This window comes from Propithecus coquereli, unplaced genomic scaffold, assembly GCF_000956105.1.
Source record: "Propithecus coquereli isolate 6110/MARCELLA unplaced genomic scaffold, Pcoq_1.0 Scaffold122, whole genome shotgun sequence".
Taxonomy (NCBI): Eukaryota; Metazoa; Chordata; class Mammalia; order Primates; family Indriidae; genus Propithecus; species Propithecus coquereli.
Genome location: NW_012136303.1, coordinates 2,011,314 through 2,030,587, shown reverse-complemented (window position 1 = coordinate 2,030,587; position 19,274 = coordinate 2,011,314). Strand labels below are relative to the sequence as shown.

The 19,274-nt window shown below is 36.5% G+C and overlaps 1 protein-coding gene across 1 annotated transcript in view; it reads left to right on the top strand.

The window, feature by feature from the left end:
• The window catches only part of ITCH (itchy E3 ubiquitin protein ligase), a 120,855-nt gene that overhangs the window by 51,461 nt on the left and 50,120 nt on the right, over positions 1-19,274 (top strand). Inside the window, exons 6-7 of the mRNA XM_012637659.1 lie at positions 225-362; positions 14,798-14,843. Of these exons, the coding sequence (XP_012493113.1) occupies positions 225-362; positions 14,798-14,843 (184 nt within the window). The remainder of the gene's footprint in view (positions 1-224; positions 363-14,797; positions 14,844-19,274) is intronic.

The window sequence follows — 19,274 nt, the reverse complement described above, 5'->3', positions numbered from 1 at the left end:
ATATTTAACATATAACATGTAAATATATATGTATATCATATAATAAGAGATCCCCTCCAAGTTTTTTTTGGTGTCGAAAAGCCTCAAACCTTTGGTGAAGTACAGTAAAACAATTTATATATACATATATTTACATTTTTTCTGACATTAGATTTTTAACAGCTAAGATGGCTTAAAGCAAAAAAGATGACCATTTTTCCCCCTGTAATTTTATTCTCTTCCAGTTGAGGAAGTAGTTGTGACTTTGCAACTTGCAGGTGACAAAGAGCCAACAGAAACAATAGGAGACTTGTCAATTTGTCTTGATGGGCTGCAGTTAGAGTCTGAAATTGTTACTAATGGTGAAACTACATGTTCAGAAAGTAAGTGATCACTTTTGTAAAGTTTTTAATGATTGCTCTTATATAACATAGCTACTGTATGTAGTATGCTGTATATAATTATTTCGATTATAATTTCAGATTAAAGAAATGATTTTATTTCCTTTTTAAAAAACAGACATTGATCACTCTTAACATTTTCTTTTTGGTGCATTGTTGCTATGAATAAAAAACACTTAAACATATTTATGTAAGTTGAAAAGCTAGCCAAATGATGTAAGTGGAAAAATAAAAACCAACCAAGTAGAAGTTTAATTCACAGTTGGCCATGTGAGTAATGAATTAATTTATAAATCGATAAACCTGTTGGCCAACAGTGGCAGTTAATATGAGATAGTAGATGCCACACCCCTTCCAGTATGAGTGGCGGGCATAGTTTATTGTCTTTAGCAGCATCTGGTGGAGTTTAAATACAACTCCAAATCCTTCTTAGTACTGTACCAGACAGCCAATACAAGCTGAAATCCTTTTGCCATTCCTGTTTCATTTCTGTAGGCTACACTTACAGAGATATCTTTTGACAAAACCAGTTTATTACATGTGTGCTAGTATATCTTAGAATGTATGATTTACTAGTGTGTGTTAAAGGGAAATAAACATAAGCTGAGATTAAAAGAAGTTCCTGGCTTATGCCTGTAATTCCGACACTTTGGGAGACTGAGGTGGGAGGATCACTTGAGGCCAGGAGTTTGAGACCAGCCTGAGCAACATAGTAAGACCCCCATCTCCACAAAAATAGAAAAATTACCTGGGTGTGGTGGCGTATGCCTGTAGTCCCAGCTACTCAGGAGGCTGAGGCAGAATGATTGCTTTGAGCCCTGGAGTTTGAGGTTGCAGTGAGCTATGAAGCTATGATGATGCCACTGTACTCTAGCCTGGGCAATTGAGTGATACCCCGTCTCAAAAAAAAAAATAAAGTTTCTGGTGGCATGTGAATTAGTGGCTGTGCAGCTAGCATATTTAGTAAAACAGCTCCTCCTGTATTCCCATCAGATATTTCCATCAATAACGTGCTAAGTGTATTTTTACTTGAAACATAGATTTTAGGGCCCAAGACAAAGAGCAGATTAATGGATTCCTTGACAAGTTTGACAAAGATCTTTTGGTTTTCTTAGAAACTGCATTATGAACATCTTGCAGTTGTCAGGTGCTATTCTTCTTTTTCTACTTTGTTGGAGGACTTCCTGTTTCCTCTTTAATTCATGATTTTTTAAAATAGCAAGACCCTCAAGATAGTCCTGGTGTGTCTTTCAGATTGGTTCCTTGAGGCTGGTGAGAATGGAGAGAGATTTCTGAAATGGTTATGCTGCTTCAGAGTTGACACTTTAATTGACTACTGTTCACAAGAACTCCACATAATAGTCCCTTTTTTCTATATATAAATTGATAGTCTGGAAAATAAAATATGAGTTAAATAATATTGCCAAACTACCCTAAACCTCAGTATTTATAGCTTCCTAAGTTTTTTACCATAGAAGTTGAAACTATTACTGATGCAAAATATTTAATAATTAACAAAAGTAAAGCTTGTCCATCTTCATATTTTGGTACAGAATCTAAACTGCATTTATATACTTAATGATGTTACTGTTTATTTCCTACAGAAGTGGAAAACATAGCATTTCTATGTTACCAGTTTTCCACTCAAGTACAAAAGTAATCGACAGTGAGAATTTAACCTAATTCTTTGAGGTAAAAAGAGGTTTTAACTGGAAAGTCACAGTAGATTTTAGGGTTGCAGTTGCCAGATACAATAGCTGCCGTTTGTCGTTTGTCGAGTACTTACCATGTAACAAGCACTGTGCTGGTGTGTATACATGCATTTTCCTTTAACAGTCACAGCTTTGTAAAGTGTTACCTGCATTTTCAGATAAGGGAGATGAAACTGAGAGTTGAAACAGTATTTCCAGTACCATGCAAACTAGTATGATGCAGTCAAAATTGAAGGACACTTATTTGCTAATGTTGCCATTTCTGTCCAATATACTATTGGTTTTACTTGTAAAACCTAGGAACTCTAAATGAAATCGTGAGTTGTAAGTAAACAAAACCCAGTTCGGCTCACAAGCATATGTGGTGGGAACTATACTTGTTCTTTGATTGGCTCCATTTCTGTAACTTTTGAATATAAGCCAGAAATGAAAACTAGAGTTTAGTACTAAGATAGAATTTCTGGCATCTGGGCATTGTTTGGTTGCATAAAACTAGGGAGATAGTGGTGGCTCATGCCGGTAATCCTAGCACTCTGGGGGACCGAGGCTGGAGAATTACTTGAGCTCAGGAGTTTGAGACCAGCCTGAGCAAGAGCAAGACCTATCTCTATAAATAAAAAAAGTAAATAAAAAAGAACTAGGGAGAAAATTGCTTTTGTAGTTTAATATTTTTCTGATGCTACATATCTTTATATTTTTTTTTTCCTGACCATGTTCATTCATTGGTTGTTTGTGAAAGAATACATAGAGTGGTTCTTAAAAATAAATCCGTTCTCATAGATTTTACTATTCTCAGTTTCCTTATTTATTTTTGAGACAAGGTATCAGTCTGTTGCCCAGGCTGGGTGGAGTACACTGGTATGGTCACAGCTCACTGCAACCTCAGACTCCTGGGATCAAGTGATCCTCCTGGCTCAGCCTCCTTAGTAGCTAGGACTACAGGTGTGTGTCGTTATGCTTGGCTAATTCTTTTAATTTTTTGTGGAGATGGGGTCTTGCCTGTTGCCATGTGTTGTATGAGACACTACACCATACCTGGCCTCACTTTATTTATTTATTTATTTTTTTGAGACAGAGTCTTGCTCTGTTGCCCAGGCTAGAGTGCCGTGGCGTCAGCCTAGCTCACAGCAACCTCAAACGCCTGGGCTCAAGCAATCCTTCTGCCTCAGCCTCCCAAGTAGCTGGGACTACAGGAATGTGCCAACATGCCCGGCTACTTTTTTTTTTTTAATATATATATTTTTAGTTGTCCAGATCATTTCTTTCTATTTTTTTAGTGGAGACGGGGTCTCGCTCTTGCTCAGGCTGGTCTCAAACTCCTGACCTTGAGCGATCCACCTGCCTCAGCCTCCCAGAGTGCTAGGATTACAGGCATGAGCCACTGCGCCCGGCCCTCACTTTATTTTTAAATATAATGTCTATAACAAGAAATCACTGTCTGAAGTTTGATATTAAAAGGCACCAAATAATAGGTTGCTGTTTATTTATTTATTTAGATGGTATCTCTGTTGCCTGGGCTAGAGTGTTGTGGTGTCATCATAGCTCACTACAACCTCAAACTCTTGGGCTCAAGTAAGTCTCCTGGCTCAGCCTCTGAAGTAGCTAGGATTATAGGCACTTGCCACCACACCCAGCTAATTTTTAAATTTTTTGTAGAGAGAGGGTCTAGCTATATTGCTCAGGCTGCTCTTGAACTCCTGAACTCAAGTAATCCTCCCTCCTTGGCCCCCCAAAGTGCTGGGATTACAGGGGTGATCCACTGTGTTCAGCGTTGTTATGTATTTAGATATAGGGGCATACCTTAGAGATATTGCAGGTTTGGTTCTAAACACTGCAATAAAGCAAATATCGCAATAAAGAAAGTCACACAAATATGTTGGTTTCCAAGTGCATAGTTATGTTTACACTATATTGTAAAATATTAAGCGTGCAATAGCATTATGTCTAACAAAATGTACATATGTTAGTTTAAAAATACTTTATTGCTAATAAATGCTAATGATCATCTGAGCCTTAAGCAAGTTGTCATCTTTTTTGCTGGTGGAGGGTCTTGCCTTGATATTGATGGCTGCTGCCTGATCAGGGTGGTTGCTGAAGGTTGGGTGGTTGTGGGCAATTTCTTAAAATAAGAACAGTCAAGTTTGTCTCATTGATTGACTCTTTCTTTCATGAAAGCCATTTCTCTATAGCATGCAATACTCTTTGATAGTGTTTCACCCACAGTATAACTTCTTTCAAAATTGGAGTCAATTTCTCAAACCCTGCTACTGTTTATCAACTAAATTTATGTATTATAAATTTATATATTCTAAATCTTTTTTATCATTTCAACAGTGTTTACAGCACCTTTACCAGGAGTAAATTTCATTGTAACAAACTACTTTCTTATTCATAAGAAGCAACTCCTTCTCCCTTAAAGTTTTATCATGAGATTGCAACATTTCAGTTACATCTTCAGGCTCCAGTTCTCATTATAGTTCACTTGCTATTTTTACCACACCTGCAGTTACTACCTCCACTAAAGTCTTGAATCCCTCAAAGTCATCCATGAGGTTTGGAATAAACTTCTTCCAAACTTCTGTTAACATTGATACTTTGATTTCCTCTCATGAATCATGAATGTTCTTACTGTGTCATCTAGAATGATGAATGCTTTTCCAGAAGATTTTCATTTTACTTTGCCTAGATCCATCAGAGGAATCACTGTCTATGGCCACTTATAGCCTTATGAATTGTATTTCTTGAATAATAAGGGTTGAAAGTCAAAATGACTCCTTGATCCTTGGGCTCCAGAATGGATGTTTTTTTTAGCAATCATAAAAACAACATTCATCTTCTTGTACATGTCCATGAAAGCTGTTGGGTGACTACGTGTACTGTCAGTGAGCAGGAATAATTTGAACAGAGTCTTTTTCTGAACAGTAGATCTCAATAGTGAGGTTACTATATTCAGTAAATAATGCTGTAAACAGATGTGCTGCCATCCAGGTTTTGTTGTTCCGTTTTTAAAATGGCAGAGTATATTTAGCATAATTCTTAATGGCCCCATTCTTAATGGCCTACCTACGATTTTTAGAATCGTAGGTGAGCATTGGCTTCAACTGAAAATCACCAGCTGCTTTAGCCTCTAGCAAGAGAGTCAGCCTGTTTTTTGAAGCTCTGAAACCAGGCATTTACTTCTTTCTAGCTATGAAAGTCCTAGATGTCATCTTCTTCCAATAGAAGGCTGCTTTGTCTTATATTGAAAATTTGTTGTTTGGGATAGCCACCTTCGTCAGTTATCCTAGCTAGATCTTCTGGATAACTTGTTGCAGCTTCTCCATCAGTACTTGCTGCTTCACCTTGTACTTTTATGATATAGAGACGGGTTCTTTCCTTAAGTGTTGTGAACCAACCTGTGCTAGTTTCCAACTTTTCTTCTGTAGCTTCCTCACCTCTCTCAGCCTTCATAGAATTAAAGAGAGTTAGGGCCTTGCTCTGGATTAGGCTTTGGTTTAAGGTAATGTTGTGGCTGGTTTGGTTTTCTATCCAGACCACTCAGATTTTCTTCATATCAGCAATATGGCTGTTTTACTTTCTAATCATTCATGTGTTCACTGGAATAGCATTTTTAATTTCTTTCAAGAACTTTTCCTTTACATTGACAATGACATGCCTTCCTCACTAAGCTTAATTGTTTGATAATTTTTCATTTATAATGTGAGATGTGCAACTCCTCCTTTCACTTGAACACTTAGAGGCCATTGTACGGTTATTAATTGGCCTAATTTCAGTATTGTTGTGTCTCAGGTAATAGGAAGGCTGAAAGAGAAGGAGAGCGGTGGGGAACAGTTAGTTGGTGGAGTCAGAACATATAGAACGTTTATCAGTTAAGTTTGTTGTCTTATATGGGTGTGAATCGCAGCGCTCCAGAACAATTACAATAGTATGACATCAAAGATCACTGATCACAGATCACCATAGCAGATATCATAATAATGAAAAAGTTTTTTTGCTTTTTTTTTTGTTTTTTGAGACAGAGTCTCACTCTTTTGCCTGGGCTAGAGTGAGTGCCGTGGCATCAGCCTAGCTCACAGCAACCTCAAACTCCTGGGCTCAAGTGATCCTTCTGCCTCAGACTCCTGAATAGCTGGGATTATAGGCATGCGCCACCATGCCTGGCTAATTTTTTCTATATATTTTTAGTTGTCTGATTAATTTCTTTCTATTTTTAGTAGAGACGGGGTCTCGCTCTTGCTTAGGCTGGTTTCGAACTCCTGAGCTCAAACAATTCGCCCGCCTCGACCTCCCAGAGTGCTAGGGTTACAGGCGTGAGCCACTGCACCCGGCCTAATAATGAAAAAGGTTGAAATACTGTGGGAATTGCAAAAATGTGACACAGAGACATGAAATAAGTAAGCACATGCTGTTGGAAAAATGGCACCAGTAGACTTCCAATAGACTTGCTCAACGCAGGATTGCTACAAACCTTCAATGTGTAAAAAATGCATTATCTGCAAAGTGCAATAAAGCAAAGTACAATAAAGTAAGGTATACCTGAAGTTGACACTTATATAGAGGCGACTGAATAATCCCTAATAAGTACACTGGAACATATTTACTATTGAGAGGGATTTAGCATGAAGCAGTTCTTTTTTGACATTATTCACTGTAATCGAGCTCCTGGAGTAATCAGCAGAAATGGCAGGGCCAACACAATATTACAGCTAAGGTCACAGAGCCAGTAAGTAGTAGAAAGGGGACTAAACCCTTTATAAGACAGTCTCATTCACCTTGAGGATATCATCTTATTGAGATTCCAGAATATCTATGACATTCATTTAATTCACAATTAAAAAAAACCAACCAGTAAGACGAATTATAACTCAGACAATAGAAATAGCATTTCATCTTTTCTTCTCTTACTTTGGGGATGGCAGCACCTGTGACACCACAAACTAAATGCGATACCTTAAAGAAAAGGCCTGGGTATTTAAGGGCCTTCTTCTTCTCAAATATCTGTGGTTGTTACTTTCTAGTATTTCTCTAGGAATAAAGAAAATGTATATGTCGTTTTATATCATAGGTCTGGGTGGACACTAAAGACCTCCTTTTCTTTTTTCTTCCTTTCTTCTTTCCTGCCTTTCTTCCTTTTCTTTCTTATGCACACATGCTTTTTCCCCTCTCTCCTTTCTTTGATATTTTAAATGTTTATCAAGGTAGTACTTGTAAATACTTTTAAAAGTCCTATGGTTAAAAAAATCATGGAACTACAAGACTCATAACAAAAAATATCTGGAGTATATTATAGCACATATACATACATACACACACACAAAAAAAAAATCTAAAAAAAAAAGCAGTAGCCTCCCCAGAGCCTGAGATACCCTCCGAGACTTTTTTACTTGCTTCTTTTCATGTTTACCAAAACTTTCCCAAATAAAACATTGATACTACTATTTATTGATTTATAAATTTTAAGTAATACCTAATATGAAAGAGGAGCATTTAATACCTTATACTTTCTCTCCTCCAGCCTCTCAATATTGTTATGTTGCAACATTTTTAAAATTAAATCAGTGTTTCATGTTAACCTTATTTTGCTTTTACAAATGTGGTTTACTACTGGATCAATTAGTCATATTATGATTACGTTTCCTTTTTTTTTGAGACAGGATCTTGCTCTTTCAAGTGCAGTGGCATCATCAGAGTTCACTGCAATCTCAAACTCCTAGGCTTAAGTGATCCTCCTGCCTCAGCCTCCTGAGTAGCTGGGACTACAGGCATGCAATACCATGCCCGGCTAATTTTTCTATTTTTAGTAGAGACGGGGTCTTGCTCTTGCTCAGGCTGGTCTCAAACTCCTGGCCTCAAGCAGTCTTCCTGCCTTGGCCTCCCAAAGTGTTGGGATTACAGGCATGAGCCATTGCACCTGGCCACATTTTCTTTCTTACACAGTTTTTTGTTCTTGGAATTAATAATTGCCTCAGTTCTTTGTTAGCCAGATTTTCTATGTCCTTATCACTAATTGTTCCAGACTCGCCAACAGAAATGTAAAAATGCTGGAACTATTTTCAGCACAGTCAAACATGTCAGATTCTGTCTCAGGTTCATTGGAAACGATCCTCTGGAGCACTTCTTTCTCAGTCTCTCTAAGTCTGCATGTAGCTGTCATCTTTCTTGGGACTTCTTTTTGCTTCTTTCCTAGGTTGGTTCCATGTCCTAAAACCTATATCCTTCCCGCATTCCCTCCCATATTTTGGGGGTACATGTGATATTTTGTTACATGTATAAAATGTGTAGTGATCAAGTCAAGGTATTCAGTGTATCCATAACCTCGAGGAGAGGGAAAGAGAGGAGGAAACAGCCAGTTGGTGCAGCAGCCGGAACACACACATTTGTCAGTTAAATTCACCATTTCACATGGATGTGGTTCATGGCATCCCAGAACAATGATAATGGTAACATTAAAGATCACTGATCACATATCACCATGACAGATACAACAATAATGGAAAAGTTTGAAATTATGGAAGAGTTACCAATATATGACATAGACACGAATTGAGCAGGTGCTGTTGGGAAGATGGTGCTAGTTCACTTGCTCAACACAGGGTTGCCACAGACCTTCATTTTGTGACAAAATGTATTATCTGTGAAATTTGATGAAACAAAGCTTGTTAAAATGAAGTATGCCTATACTAGGAAGATTGGATTTTCCTAATGAGACAGCATTATGTCTTTTGGTACAGTAGTCCCCTCATATCCACAGGGGGTACATTCCAAGATCCCCCAGTGGATGCCTGAAACTGCATATATCACCGAACCCTATATATTCCATTTTTCCCCCTATACATACATACCTAAAATAAAATTAAGCACAATAAGAGATTAACAACAACAATAATAAAATAAAACAACTATAATAATATACAGTAATTAAAGTTATGTGAATGTGATCTTTCTCTCTCTCTCTCTGAAGTGCCTATTGTACTGTACTCACTTATTTTCAGACCAGGATTGACCATGAGTAACTGAAAGCATGGATAAAGGAGTGTATACTATACCTAGAAATTTTTAGTTCTTTTTGGTAGATACATTTTCGAAAAATGGCAGTTATATAAGTAAACCTTTTTCAAGTGAAACAAAAATTTGCTCAGCATGGTTTTTTTTTTTTTTTTCCTTCCCATTTTTCTTCAAGCTTTATTTAAAAACTAGCGATGGTCAGGCATGGTGGCACATGCCTTTAGTAATCCCATCAGGCTGAGGTGAGAGGATTGTTTGAGGCTAAGAGTTAAAGAACAGCCTGGGCAACATAGGGAGACCTCATCTCTACAAACAAAAATTAGCCAAGTGTGGTGGTGTGGGCCTATAATCTTAGCTACTTGTGAGACTGAAGCAGAGGGATCACTTGAGCCCAGGAGTTGGAGGCTACAGTGAGCTATGATGGTGCCACTGTACTCCAGCTTGGGTGACAGAGTGTGACACTGTCTCTTAAAAAGAAAAAAAAAATCAATTTTTTTTCTTACAAAAAAGAAAAAATTACATTGTAAAAAGTTATTAGGACTTCTGTCTCGGAGATAGAACAATAGGGACTAAACTTACATTTCTGTGTCTGCCTAAAGCAACTAAAAAATGGAGAAAATAAATAAAACAGCTGTTTTTAAAACTATAAAAAGTAGCAAGGTTTATATCCTTTTCCCCCCAGTAAGTTTAATGTCTTACTAAAAGTCTCAGTTGTAATGTTTTCTTTGATATTCTTCTTTGTCTGCTTTAGGAAGTAACTACATAATTTGCCCTGGTATTTTCCTTCCTTAAGCATAGAATTAATCTGCTTTTCTGAGTCTTTAGGAAGAAACCTTTAGTTAATTTGCTATTTATGTAGATTTATTTTCGTAGTCTACAGATCTCAGTTATTCCTTTTAAACTCTGTTATATCAGACTCTAGTTTTTTGGTTCCATTTAATTTTAGGGTAAATAACTATTTTTACATGTGAATATGTTCGTAATGTTTTTTACAAGTATGATAAATTCTAAGATACCAGCCTAAGTTGTTTTTTTTTGTTTTTTTTTTTTTTTAAGACAAAGCCTGTCTCTGAAATGCATAAATTTTTTGCTTTACCAAATATTATTTGAAATTAGTAGATCTCAACTGGTCTGGGCACCAACTAATTATTTTATAGAGAGAAACTTTGCTGTGATATTTTTAAGAACTTGACTTACATTTGAACATTGTTCTATGTATGTTCAGAATATTAACTTACTTTCCCCAAAAAGCCAGTAAAACTCCCTTTCCACACTTTTTTGTTTTTTTGTTTTACTTTATAAGTGCTGCTTTACAAACTGAAATATTAAGTCTGTGATATGGTCATTGTTGATTTCAGCTAAGATTTTACAGTATTCTTCATTAATTTTTATAATTTACAAAGCACTTTGATTTATGTTCTTATATTTAATATATGTAAGATAAAAACAGCATAATAAAATGAGCACTCATAAAACTACCACACAGCTTAAGAATTAAAACATTAATAATATCATTGCATCCACCTATATTTTTCTTCGTATATCATTCCTTATCTTTCCTCTAGAAATAATCACTATCTCACGTTTTGAATTTATTATTCCCATGGTCTTTAAAAATTTTTATCATATGTGATAAATAAATAATACTTTTAATTTTTTCTTAGGTTTTATGGAAGTATCAGTGTTGCCTTTTAAGGTTTACCCATATTATTGTATCTGTAGTTCATTTACTTTTACTGCTATATAATAACCTGCGTGAATATACCAGAGTTTATTGATTTTACGTTTAAGAACACTTGGGTTGCATCTAGTTTTTTGCCATTATGAACAGTGATATATCGAACATTTTTGCATATGTTTATTGGTATACAGGTTCAAGGATCTACATAAGGTGTATACTTAGGAGTGGAATTGCTGTGGTATAGTAATACGTGCATTTTCAGCTTTATGTTTATTCCTTCTTCAGATATATCTCCTTTTTGTTTAGGATTTTCAAAATTGAGGTGAAATTTGCATAACATACAATTAACCATTATAAAGTGTACAATTCAGTGGCATTTAGTACATTCACAAAAGTGTGCATCTGTCATCTCTCTATAGTTTTAAAACTTCTGTCACCCTAGAACAACACCCCATTCCTCCCGCCCCCAACCCCTGGTAACCACTAATTTTTTTGTCTCTATGGATTTGCCCCCTATTTGAGATATATCATATAAAAGGAATCATGTGACTTTTTGCGACTAGATTCTTAGTGTAATGTTTTTGAGGTTCTTCGAACTTGTAGCACGTATCAGTACTTCCTTTCTTTTTATGGCTGAATAATACTCCATTTCGTGTGTGTGCGTGTGTGTGTGTGTGTGTGTGTGTGTGTGTGTGTGTAATGTGCCACAATTTGTTTATCCATCCATTGATAGACATTTGGCTTATTTCCTTTTGACTATTATGAATTATAAATAATGCTGCTATAAGCATTTTTGTGCAAGTTTCTGGGTGGACATATGCTTTTATTTCTCTATCTAGGAATAGAGTTGCTAATGCTCACTTTTTGATAATTTCTCATTTCTTGATTGCTGATTTTTTTGATACATAGTTTTTGTTGTTGTTTAACATTTCTCCTTATAATAATTCCAGTATCTGCAGTATCTGAAATCTTTGGGGATGTAAATGATTTTATGTCTTTTCTTCATTGAGCCTTGTTTTTATTTGTGCATGCTTTTTTTTGATTGCAAGTTTATATTTGATCTTAGTCTATTGGAATCTTTTTTTTTTTATTTTTTATTTTTTTTTGAGACAGAGTCTCACTGTGTTGCCCGGGCTAGAGTGCCGTGGCGTCAGCCTAGCTCACAGCAACCTCAAACTCCTGGGCTCAAGCGATCCTCCTGCCTCAGCCTCCTGAGTAGCTGGGACTACAGGCATGCGCCACCATGCCCGGATAATTTTTTTCTATGTATTTTTAGTTGTCCAATTAATTTATTTCTATTTTTAGTAGAGACGGGGTCTCGCTCTTGCTCAGGCTGGTTTTGAACTCCTGAGCTCAAACAATCCACCCGCCTCGGCCTCCCAGAGAGCTAGGATTACAGGTGTGAGCCACCGCGCCCGGCCCAGTCTATTGGAATCTTAAGGGCCTAAATTGGGGATTCTTTGCTCCAGAGAAAATTTATTTTGCTTTTGCTAGGTGCCAGGATATGCCACTGACCTGGAAACACTTTAGCTCCTTTCCAACATGTGTATTTTTAGAATAGATCAGACACTTTCCAGCCTAATGTAGCAGTTTCTGGTTTAGCACCCCACCTTGCTGCTGGCCCAAGGCTTTCTAATTCATCTCAGAGCTGATAATGGCCTGCAGGGTAACCTTGTTTTTTCACTGGTTTATTGCATTCTATTCCTACTCTTGTGTCAGTTTTTTTTTTTTTTTTTTTTTTAAGAAATAGGGTCTCACTATGTTGCCCAGGCTAGAGTGCAGTGGCTATTCTCAGGCATGATCATAGCGCTATAGTCCTAAACTCGTAGGCTCAAGTGATCCTCCCACCTCACTCAGCCTCCTGAGTAACTGGGACTACAGACACACACTACCATGCTTCATTTCACTTTTTTGTTTATTTTTGAGATTGCTAGGCACCCAAGCAATAGGAACATTGTGTTAAATTGCTTTATCTAGGCTCTAGTTATTTTGTGGTGGGAGAGTCCTTTTGACTAGCTCACTGAATAGAAGAGATCTTTGTAGATCTTGCACAGTTTCCTGTGGGTAAAACATGTACATTTAGAAATCTAGTGAGTTTTTCTGAAGGAAATTTGTACTGGGAATACTTTTAAAAGAATAATACACTTATAAAGTACAATTTGAGTACTGCTATTGTTCTCTTCCTAGACATTCATTGCATAAGTTTTGTTGTTAACTATTCTCTGAAAGCAAAGGATTAAATCTAAATAATTTATGCCATAAATTTCTATTACAGTTTCACTTTATGTTGAAAAAATTCCACAAAAATGGCCCTTGTTTAGACTTTCCCAAAGAGATGTAAATTTTGAGAAACAATAATAGCTAATATTTATGGACTACTTGTGTGTGCTGACTCTAAGTGTGTTTTTATGTTTAATTCTCATAAATACTCTGAAGGAGGTGTCTTTATTCCCATTTTATGCAGGAAGAAAAAGGCACAGGAAGTCAAGTATACTTTTCTAAGGTCACAAAGTTAGTACATGACAAAGCTAGGATACAAACCCAGGTAGTCTGGCCTCAGAGCCCATGTGATTCAAAACTGTGTTTCATTGTAGTAAATGAGAAAGTTTAGAAGTAGCAGGTAATGGTAGATTTAAATGGATTATTCTAAGTGGTTTTCTTAATTTTGAGAAAAATACTAATTGACTGATTTTAGTAACTTATGGTGGATATTTTGGTGTTGTTTCTGATTTCATTTATGTCCCGTTTATCAGCCATTTTAGGGAAATATATTTTATATAGAAAGAATTCTTATAAAACTGAAACTTACCCTTTTATACCCAAAATGTATTTCATTGCACCATTTTTTTTTTTTACCATTTTAACAGCTTTATTGAGTTGTGTTTTATATATCATAAGTTCACTCATTTCAAGTGTACAACTTAATGATTTTTAGTAATTTAACTGAGGGATCCAGCTATCATTGTAAATCAAGTTTAGAACATTTTTATCCTTCCAATAAAAATTCTTCTTGCCCATTTACAGGAAATCTTGTTCCTTCCTTGAGCCCCAGGCAACCACTAAACTATTTTCTATCTCTAAAAATATGTCTTTTCTGGACATTTCATAAAAATGAAATAATAAAATACATGTTTTTGTGTCTGACTTCTTTCACTTAACGTGATCCCAAAAAGATTCATCCATGACATAATATGTTTTAGTAGTACTTTTTTTGTTGCCAAATAGTTTTCCATTGCATAGATATGCCACATTTTTTTAATCCATTTACCTGTACCATTTTTAAAATGTTTGTAGACTAGATCAGATATTTGCCAACCTTGCTAAGTGTGATACAGTATAGTGGCCACAACACAGTGACTTGCGTTCTTATTTCTGCATTTTATAGTTTTTTCCTTCTCCTCTGTCTACCATCTATTTTTGCTACTGTTAGTGTGCCTACCTCTACCAGCATCTCCCCACCACTTTAATATTAAAAAGACCCTGACTTAATCCTAGGGATATTTTCCATCAATAAAGTTGGAAGAAAAATATGAACATTGTTGAACTTCATTTTGGCCACTTTGAAACTCATTTGTGCCTTTCCTATACTTTAAGCTATTTTCCAGGCTTCTGTATAAGAGAGGTATTAAAGGTTTATTTATTTTATCATCCTGCTTGTGATCAGTACTTTTTTATGAGGCATTTGGGATACAAAATATGACTAAAACACTAGGTTCGAATTAGTCAAACACGTATCTCAAAAAAGGCAGAAGTACTAGTGCATCAGTAATATATCTTTACTAGTTAACATCTCTTACACATAATGATAAGCATTTACACAGAATTTTGGTTAAACTTTTCTTATTTCAATCATGTGAATATTTATTACATTTTCCCTATTAAAGTCATGTTGGAATTTAAGTTGTAGTATGTTCTTTATTAGAAAGATTTAATAAAAGACTTTGCTTATATGGCATGTTTAGGAAAAATGAAAACTACTCTCTTGAAACTCATCTTCTGTTTAAACTTTCATGTTAAAGGTGCTTCTCAGAATGAAGATGGCTCCAGGCCAAAGGATGAAACAAGGTAAGAGTTCACTGATTGTCCTATCATTCTGTAAACAAAGGAGAATTAATAAAGATTCATTTTAGTTAAAACTTCAAGTTCAGATTGATATAAGAATAAATTTGTGTGAAAAACAATTTAGAACTCAAGGTAAGAAGGGAAATTTGTGTGTCTAATCTACAGTCCTCCACTCTACCAGCTGAGCTATGAAAGGTTATGCTAGAAGGGAAGTATTTGTGAAAGAGTGAAGACTTTTATATGACTGTAGCTATCTACAGTAGGCCAAGGATAACCAAATTCTGATACTTACTTCAACTTCAAATATATCAGGTTGGGTGCGGTGGCTCACGCCTGTAATCCCAGCACTTTTGGAGGCTGAGGTGGGAGGATTGCTTGAGCCAAGAATTTTGAGACCAGCCTGGGTAACACGGTGAGACCCCTATCTGTACAAAAAACAAGAAATTTTGCCAGGTGTACTGGTGCTGCACCTGTAGTCCCAGTTACTTAGGAGGATCACTTGAGTCTGGAGGTTGCAGTGAGCTATGATTGTGCCACTGCACTCCAGCTTGGGAGACAGAGCAAGACCCTGTCTCCAAAAAAAAGGGAAAGTAAGTAAATGTATCACCACCTTTCCAAAGGCAGCGAGTTCCAAATCCCAGGGTCATCACTGGGCTATTAAGCTTCTTTTCTAGGAAAGCTGGGATAGGAGCTTTACGTATGTGTGAAGGTCACCACTAGCTGTGGTATCTTCTGGGCCTTCATTACAAGGGGCAGAAATTTGTACCAACTGTTTGCTGTTAGCTTAGGTTTAGCACTTTTGTGTGCCTGTCTTTAGGTTTGGGCCTAAAAACTGTTCAACGCCTTGGGATATGTTAATTGATGTAACAAACTTTGTGTATTGGTAATCCTGGAAACTGATATAATAGGAGATAAAATTAGAAAAGGAAATGATTCTGCTCTTAATGCTTTAAGTGACATGTCTTAGCTACAGAGTGCTGTGGTTATAAAATTCCATTGGATTTTTTATTTTTCCCAAAGTGGGTAAATATTGGGTAGGAAGATGATGAACTATATAGAAGGAGTAGTCTGAAGGGCAGAAGAACCAGAAAATCAGTGTCACAGAATATAAGAGAAAATTAAAGATGTCTTACCAAGATCTTCAGGAAAATCAAAGTTTATAAAACTGTTGTGTCTTACCTAATGGAAATCTACCTTCATAGAGTCACTCCTATGACAAAGAATCATCTCCTATACTAATTTCACAAGAGATAGAATAATAAGGAGCAGTAACTTTTTGCCCAGAGAATAACTTTTATTTTTCACAGTGATTAAAAAGCAATAGAAAAGGTTTTTAAAATTACATAAATATCTATGTAGACTGAAGATGACTTATGCCTTTTTTTAGTATTATGTTTAATAGGAGATTTCTTGAATTCCTGAAATATCCCCCATAAAATGTTTTAATATTTAGCTTGCTTTGGTCAGTTAACTCTTTTGCATAATAAGCCTTTATCTGCATTAATAAGTGGGAATGTGATAGAATTTTATATGCTCTTTAAAAGTTTCTGTTATGCCACTGTGTTGTTGCTTATTTGTTTTTTGCAAGTCTCTTTTTTACAATACAATCATGAAATTTGTACTCTGGACACCTATAAATTTCTTGCAAAGGCATTGCTAGAGCCCCTGCTTCATGACATTTATTTACTCAATGCTATATATCTTCCCATGTGAATCACTGTCATAAATAATTTGGGGAATAGTATCTTCCAGGTTTCTGAGACTGCTTGACAAATCTTTGAGTGTGTCTTTTGTGTTAAGTACGAATTCTTATGCATTTGCTTTTAATAGAGAGCACACACACCTCTGAAATGGTGGGTTTGAAAAGCACTTTGTAAGCTGTCAAATGTTATTACACAATAATGTGTAGTGGTCTTGGCTGTGACTACCTCTTCCCCTTTGCTTTCTTTGGCAGATTTCATAACTGTAAAACTAAAAGACAGGGCAACATACAGCTAGTGAATAAAGGCTTTGCATCCACCTCTCCTCCCCCCATAGTTATCATTTAGGAAGTTTACTAAACAGCCTTAGATTATTTTACCTTTTTATCCTAATTCAAACATTAGTTTTGTTGATCTGCTTTCCCCATAGTATGTCTGGATATTTTATATTTCTGTCACTTTTATCAAGTACCAAGATGATTGGTGCCTAGTGTTCTAAGATTTTGTTGTTGTATGTGCCTTCTTGATTGTTACTCTTTGATTTGAATATTTTTTATGACCTTATTTTACTAGCATCTTGGTTTTTTGGGGTTCTGTATCCTGTCCGTAAACATCTGAGCTTATGTATAGATCAGATGTATATATGTATGTTGAAATAAGCAGAAGTTTGAAAGATTGTGGAAGAAGGAAGCAAAGCCATAGCACATAATTAGTGCTAATTGCTTTTCAAAGCTAATGGTGGTGTTTGTGGTTTCACTGACAATTCTGTATTGTGTATAGATTACCAAATTAGTTTTCAAATCTATTTCCAGTTTTAGCTTTACACCTTATTAAAAGAACTAAAATTAACCACCAGTGCTATTTTAGTATGGCCATGATTCTCAAACTTTAGAATACATCAGAATCACCCCAAGGACTTGTTAAACACAGATTGCCAAGTCTCATGTACGATTCCCGATTGGTAAGGTCTGGGGTGGGGCTCAAAATTTGCATTTCTAGCAAGTTTTCGGGTGATACTGATACTGTTACACCAAGGCCTATACTTTGAGAACCACTATAGTTAGACACACATTTTCTCAGATTACAACAAACTATTATGGAAAATCTTTTCAGTTGTATCACAAAGTCTGTTTCTCTAAAGTCCAAGCTTATAGAACTTGGTGGAAGTGCCACTCCATCTTAAGCTTATACCATTTTACTTCAGAGCTAGTTTGAATCTTGTTTCTTTTTGAACAGCTTTTTTCTTTATGTTTAGTATTAGAAAATAATACATGATTGGTTTTTTGTTTTTTTTTTTGAGACAGAGTCTCTCTTTTGTTGCCTGGGCTAGAGTGAGTGCCGTGGTTTCAGCCTGGCTCACAGCAACCTCAAACTCCTGGGCTCAAGCGATCCTTCTGCCTCAGCCTCCCGAGTAGCTGGGACTACAGGCATGCGCCACCATGCCCGGCTAATTTTTTCTATATATTTTTAGTTGTCCGATTAATTTCTTTCTATTTTTAGTAGAGACGGGGTCTCGCTCTTGCTCAGGCTGGTTTTGAACTCCTGAGCTCAAACAATCCGCCCACCTCGGCCTCCCAGAGTGCTAGGATTACAGTTATGAGCCACCGCGCCCGGCCCTACATGATTGTTTTAAAAGATGTAAAGTAGTATATGAAACCAAATGTGTAAAAGCTTCATGGAAGAAGTAACATTTGACCTGTGACCTTAAAAAAAGTTATAATTTGGACATGCATATCTTTGAGGAATTGGAAGGAGGAAGGGATTCTAAGCAAAAGGAAGAAGAACAAAGTCATGGAGGTGGGGAAGAGCACAGGGTGTTTCATAGGTAATCTCCAGTCACAATGTTTGGCTGAAGGTACAGTAATTGAAAGGGAGAAATGGCAGATGATGAATTTGAGAGTAGACTCAATCAATTAGTATTCGTTGCCTCCTATGTGCTAGGTACTATGCTGAGCACGTCTCTTATTCTTTCAGTTAATCCTTAAACATTTCTATGAGGCAGGTACTACTGTGTCATTCTTATAGGTGATGAAAAAACTGAGGCTCAGAAAGGGAAAGAAACTTGCCAGAGTTAATGGCGTAAGTGGCACAGTTGAACCTGGGACTGCCTTACCCTTCAGAGCCTGAGCTCATAGCTCTCATGCTTTACTGCCTCCTAAAGTTGAGAGGATATCACATAAGTAAGTGCTTAGTCCTCAGTAAATGTTAGTTATTTTTAGTATTAGATAGGTTAGGGCCAGATGGAGGTTTTGGTTTGCAAGTAAAGGCTTATAGATTTTCTTTTTTTAATGGAGACGAATGTCTTTTAAAATATTTGAATAGGGGATTGGTATGGTCAAAACTACATAGGAAAAGTTATTTTTATTAGTGGTCATAGTTTGCATTATATGGTGGTGAGTGAAGATTGAAAGACCTATGTGGGAAGTTGTTATAGTAATCCACTGAGAGGTAACAAAGACTAGAAATGGCAGAGTGGTTATGGAAGCGTATAGGGAAAATATGAACGTGGGATCAGTGGGACTTAGATATTGAGTGTCAAAAGGCACAGAGAGAAAAAACATATATACAGTGTCAAAAGTAAAATTGCGGCCGGGCGCGGTGGCTCACGCCTGTAATCCTAGCACTCCGGGAGGCCTAGGCGGGTGGATCACTCAAGGTCAGGAGTTCGAGACCAGCCTGAACAAGAGCGAGACCCCGTCTCTACTAAAAAATAGAAAGAAATGATCTGGACAAC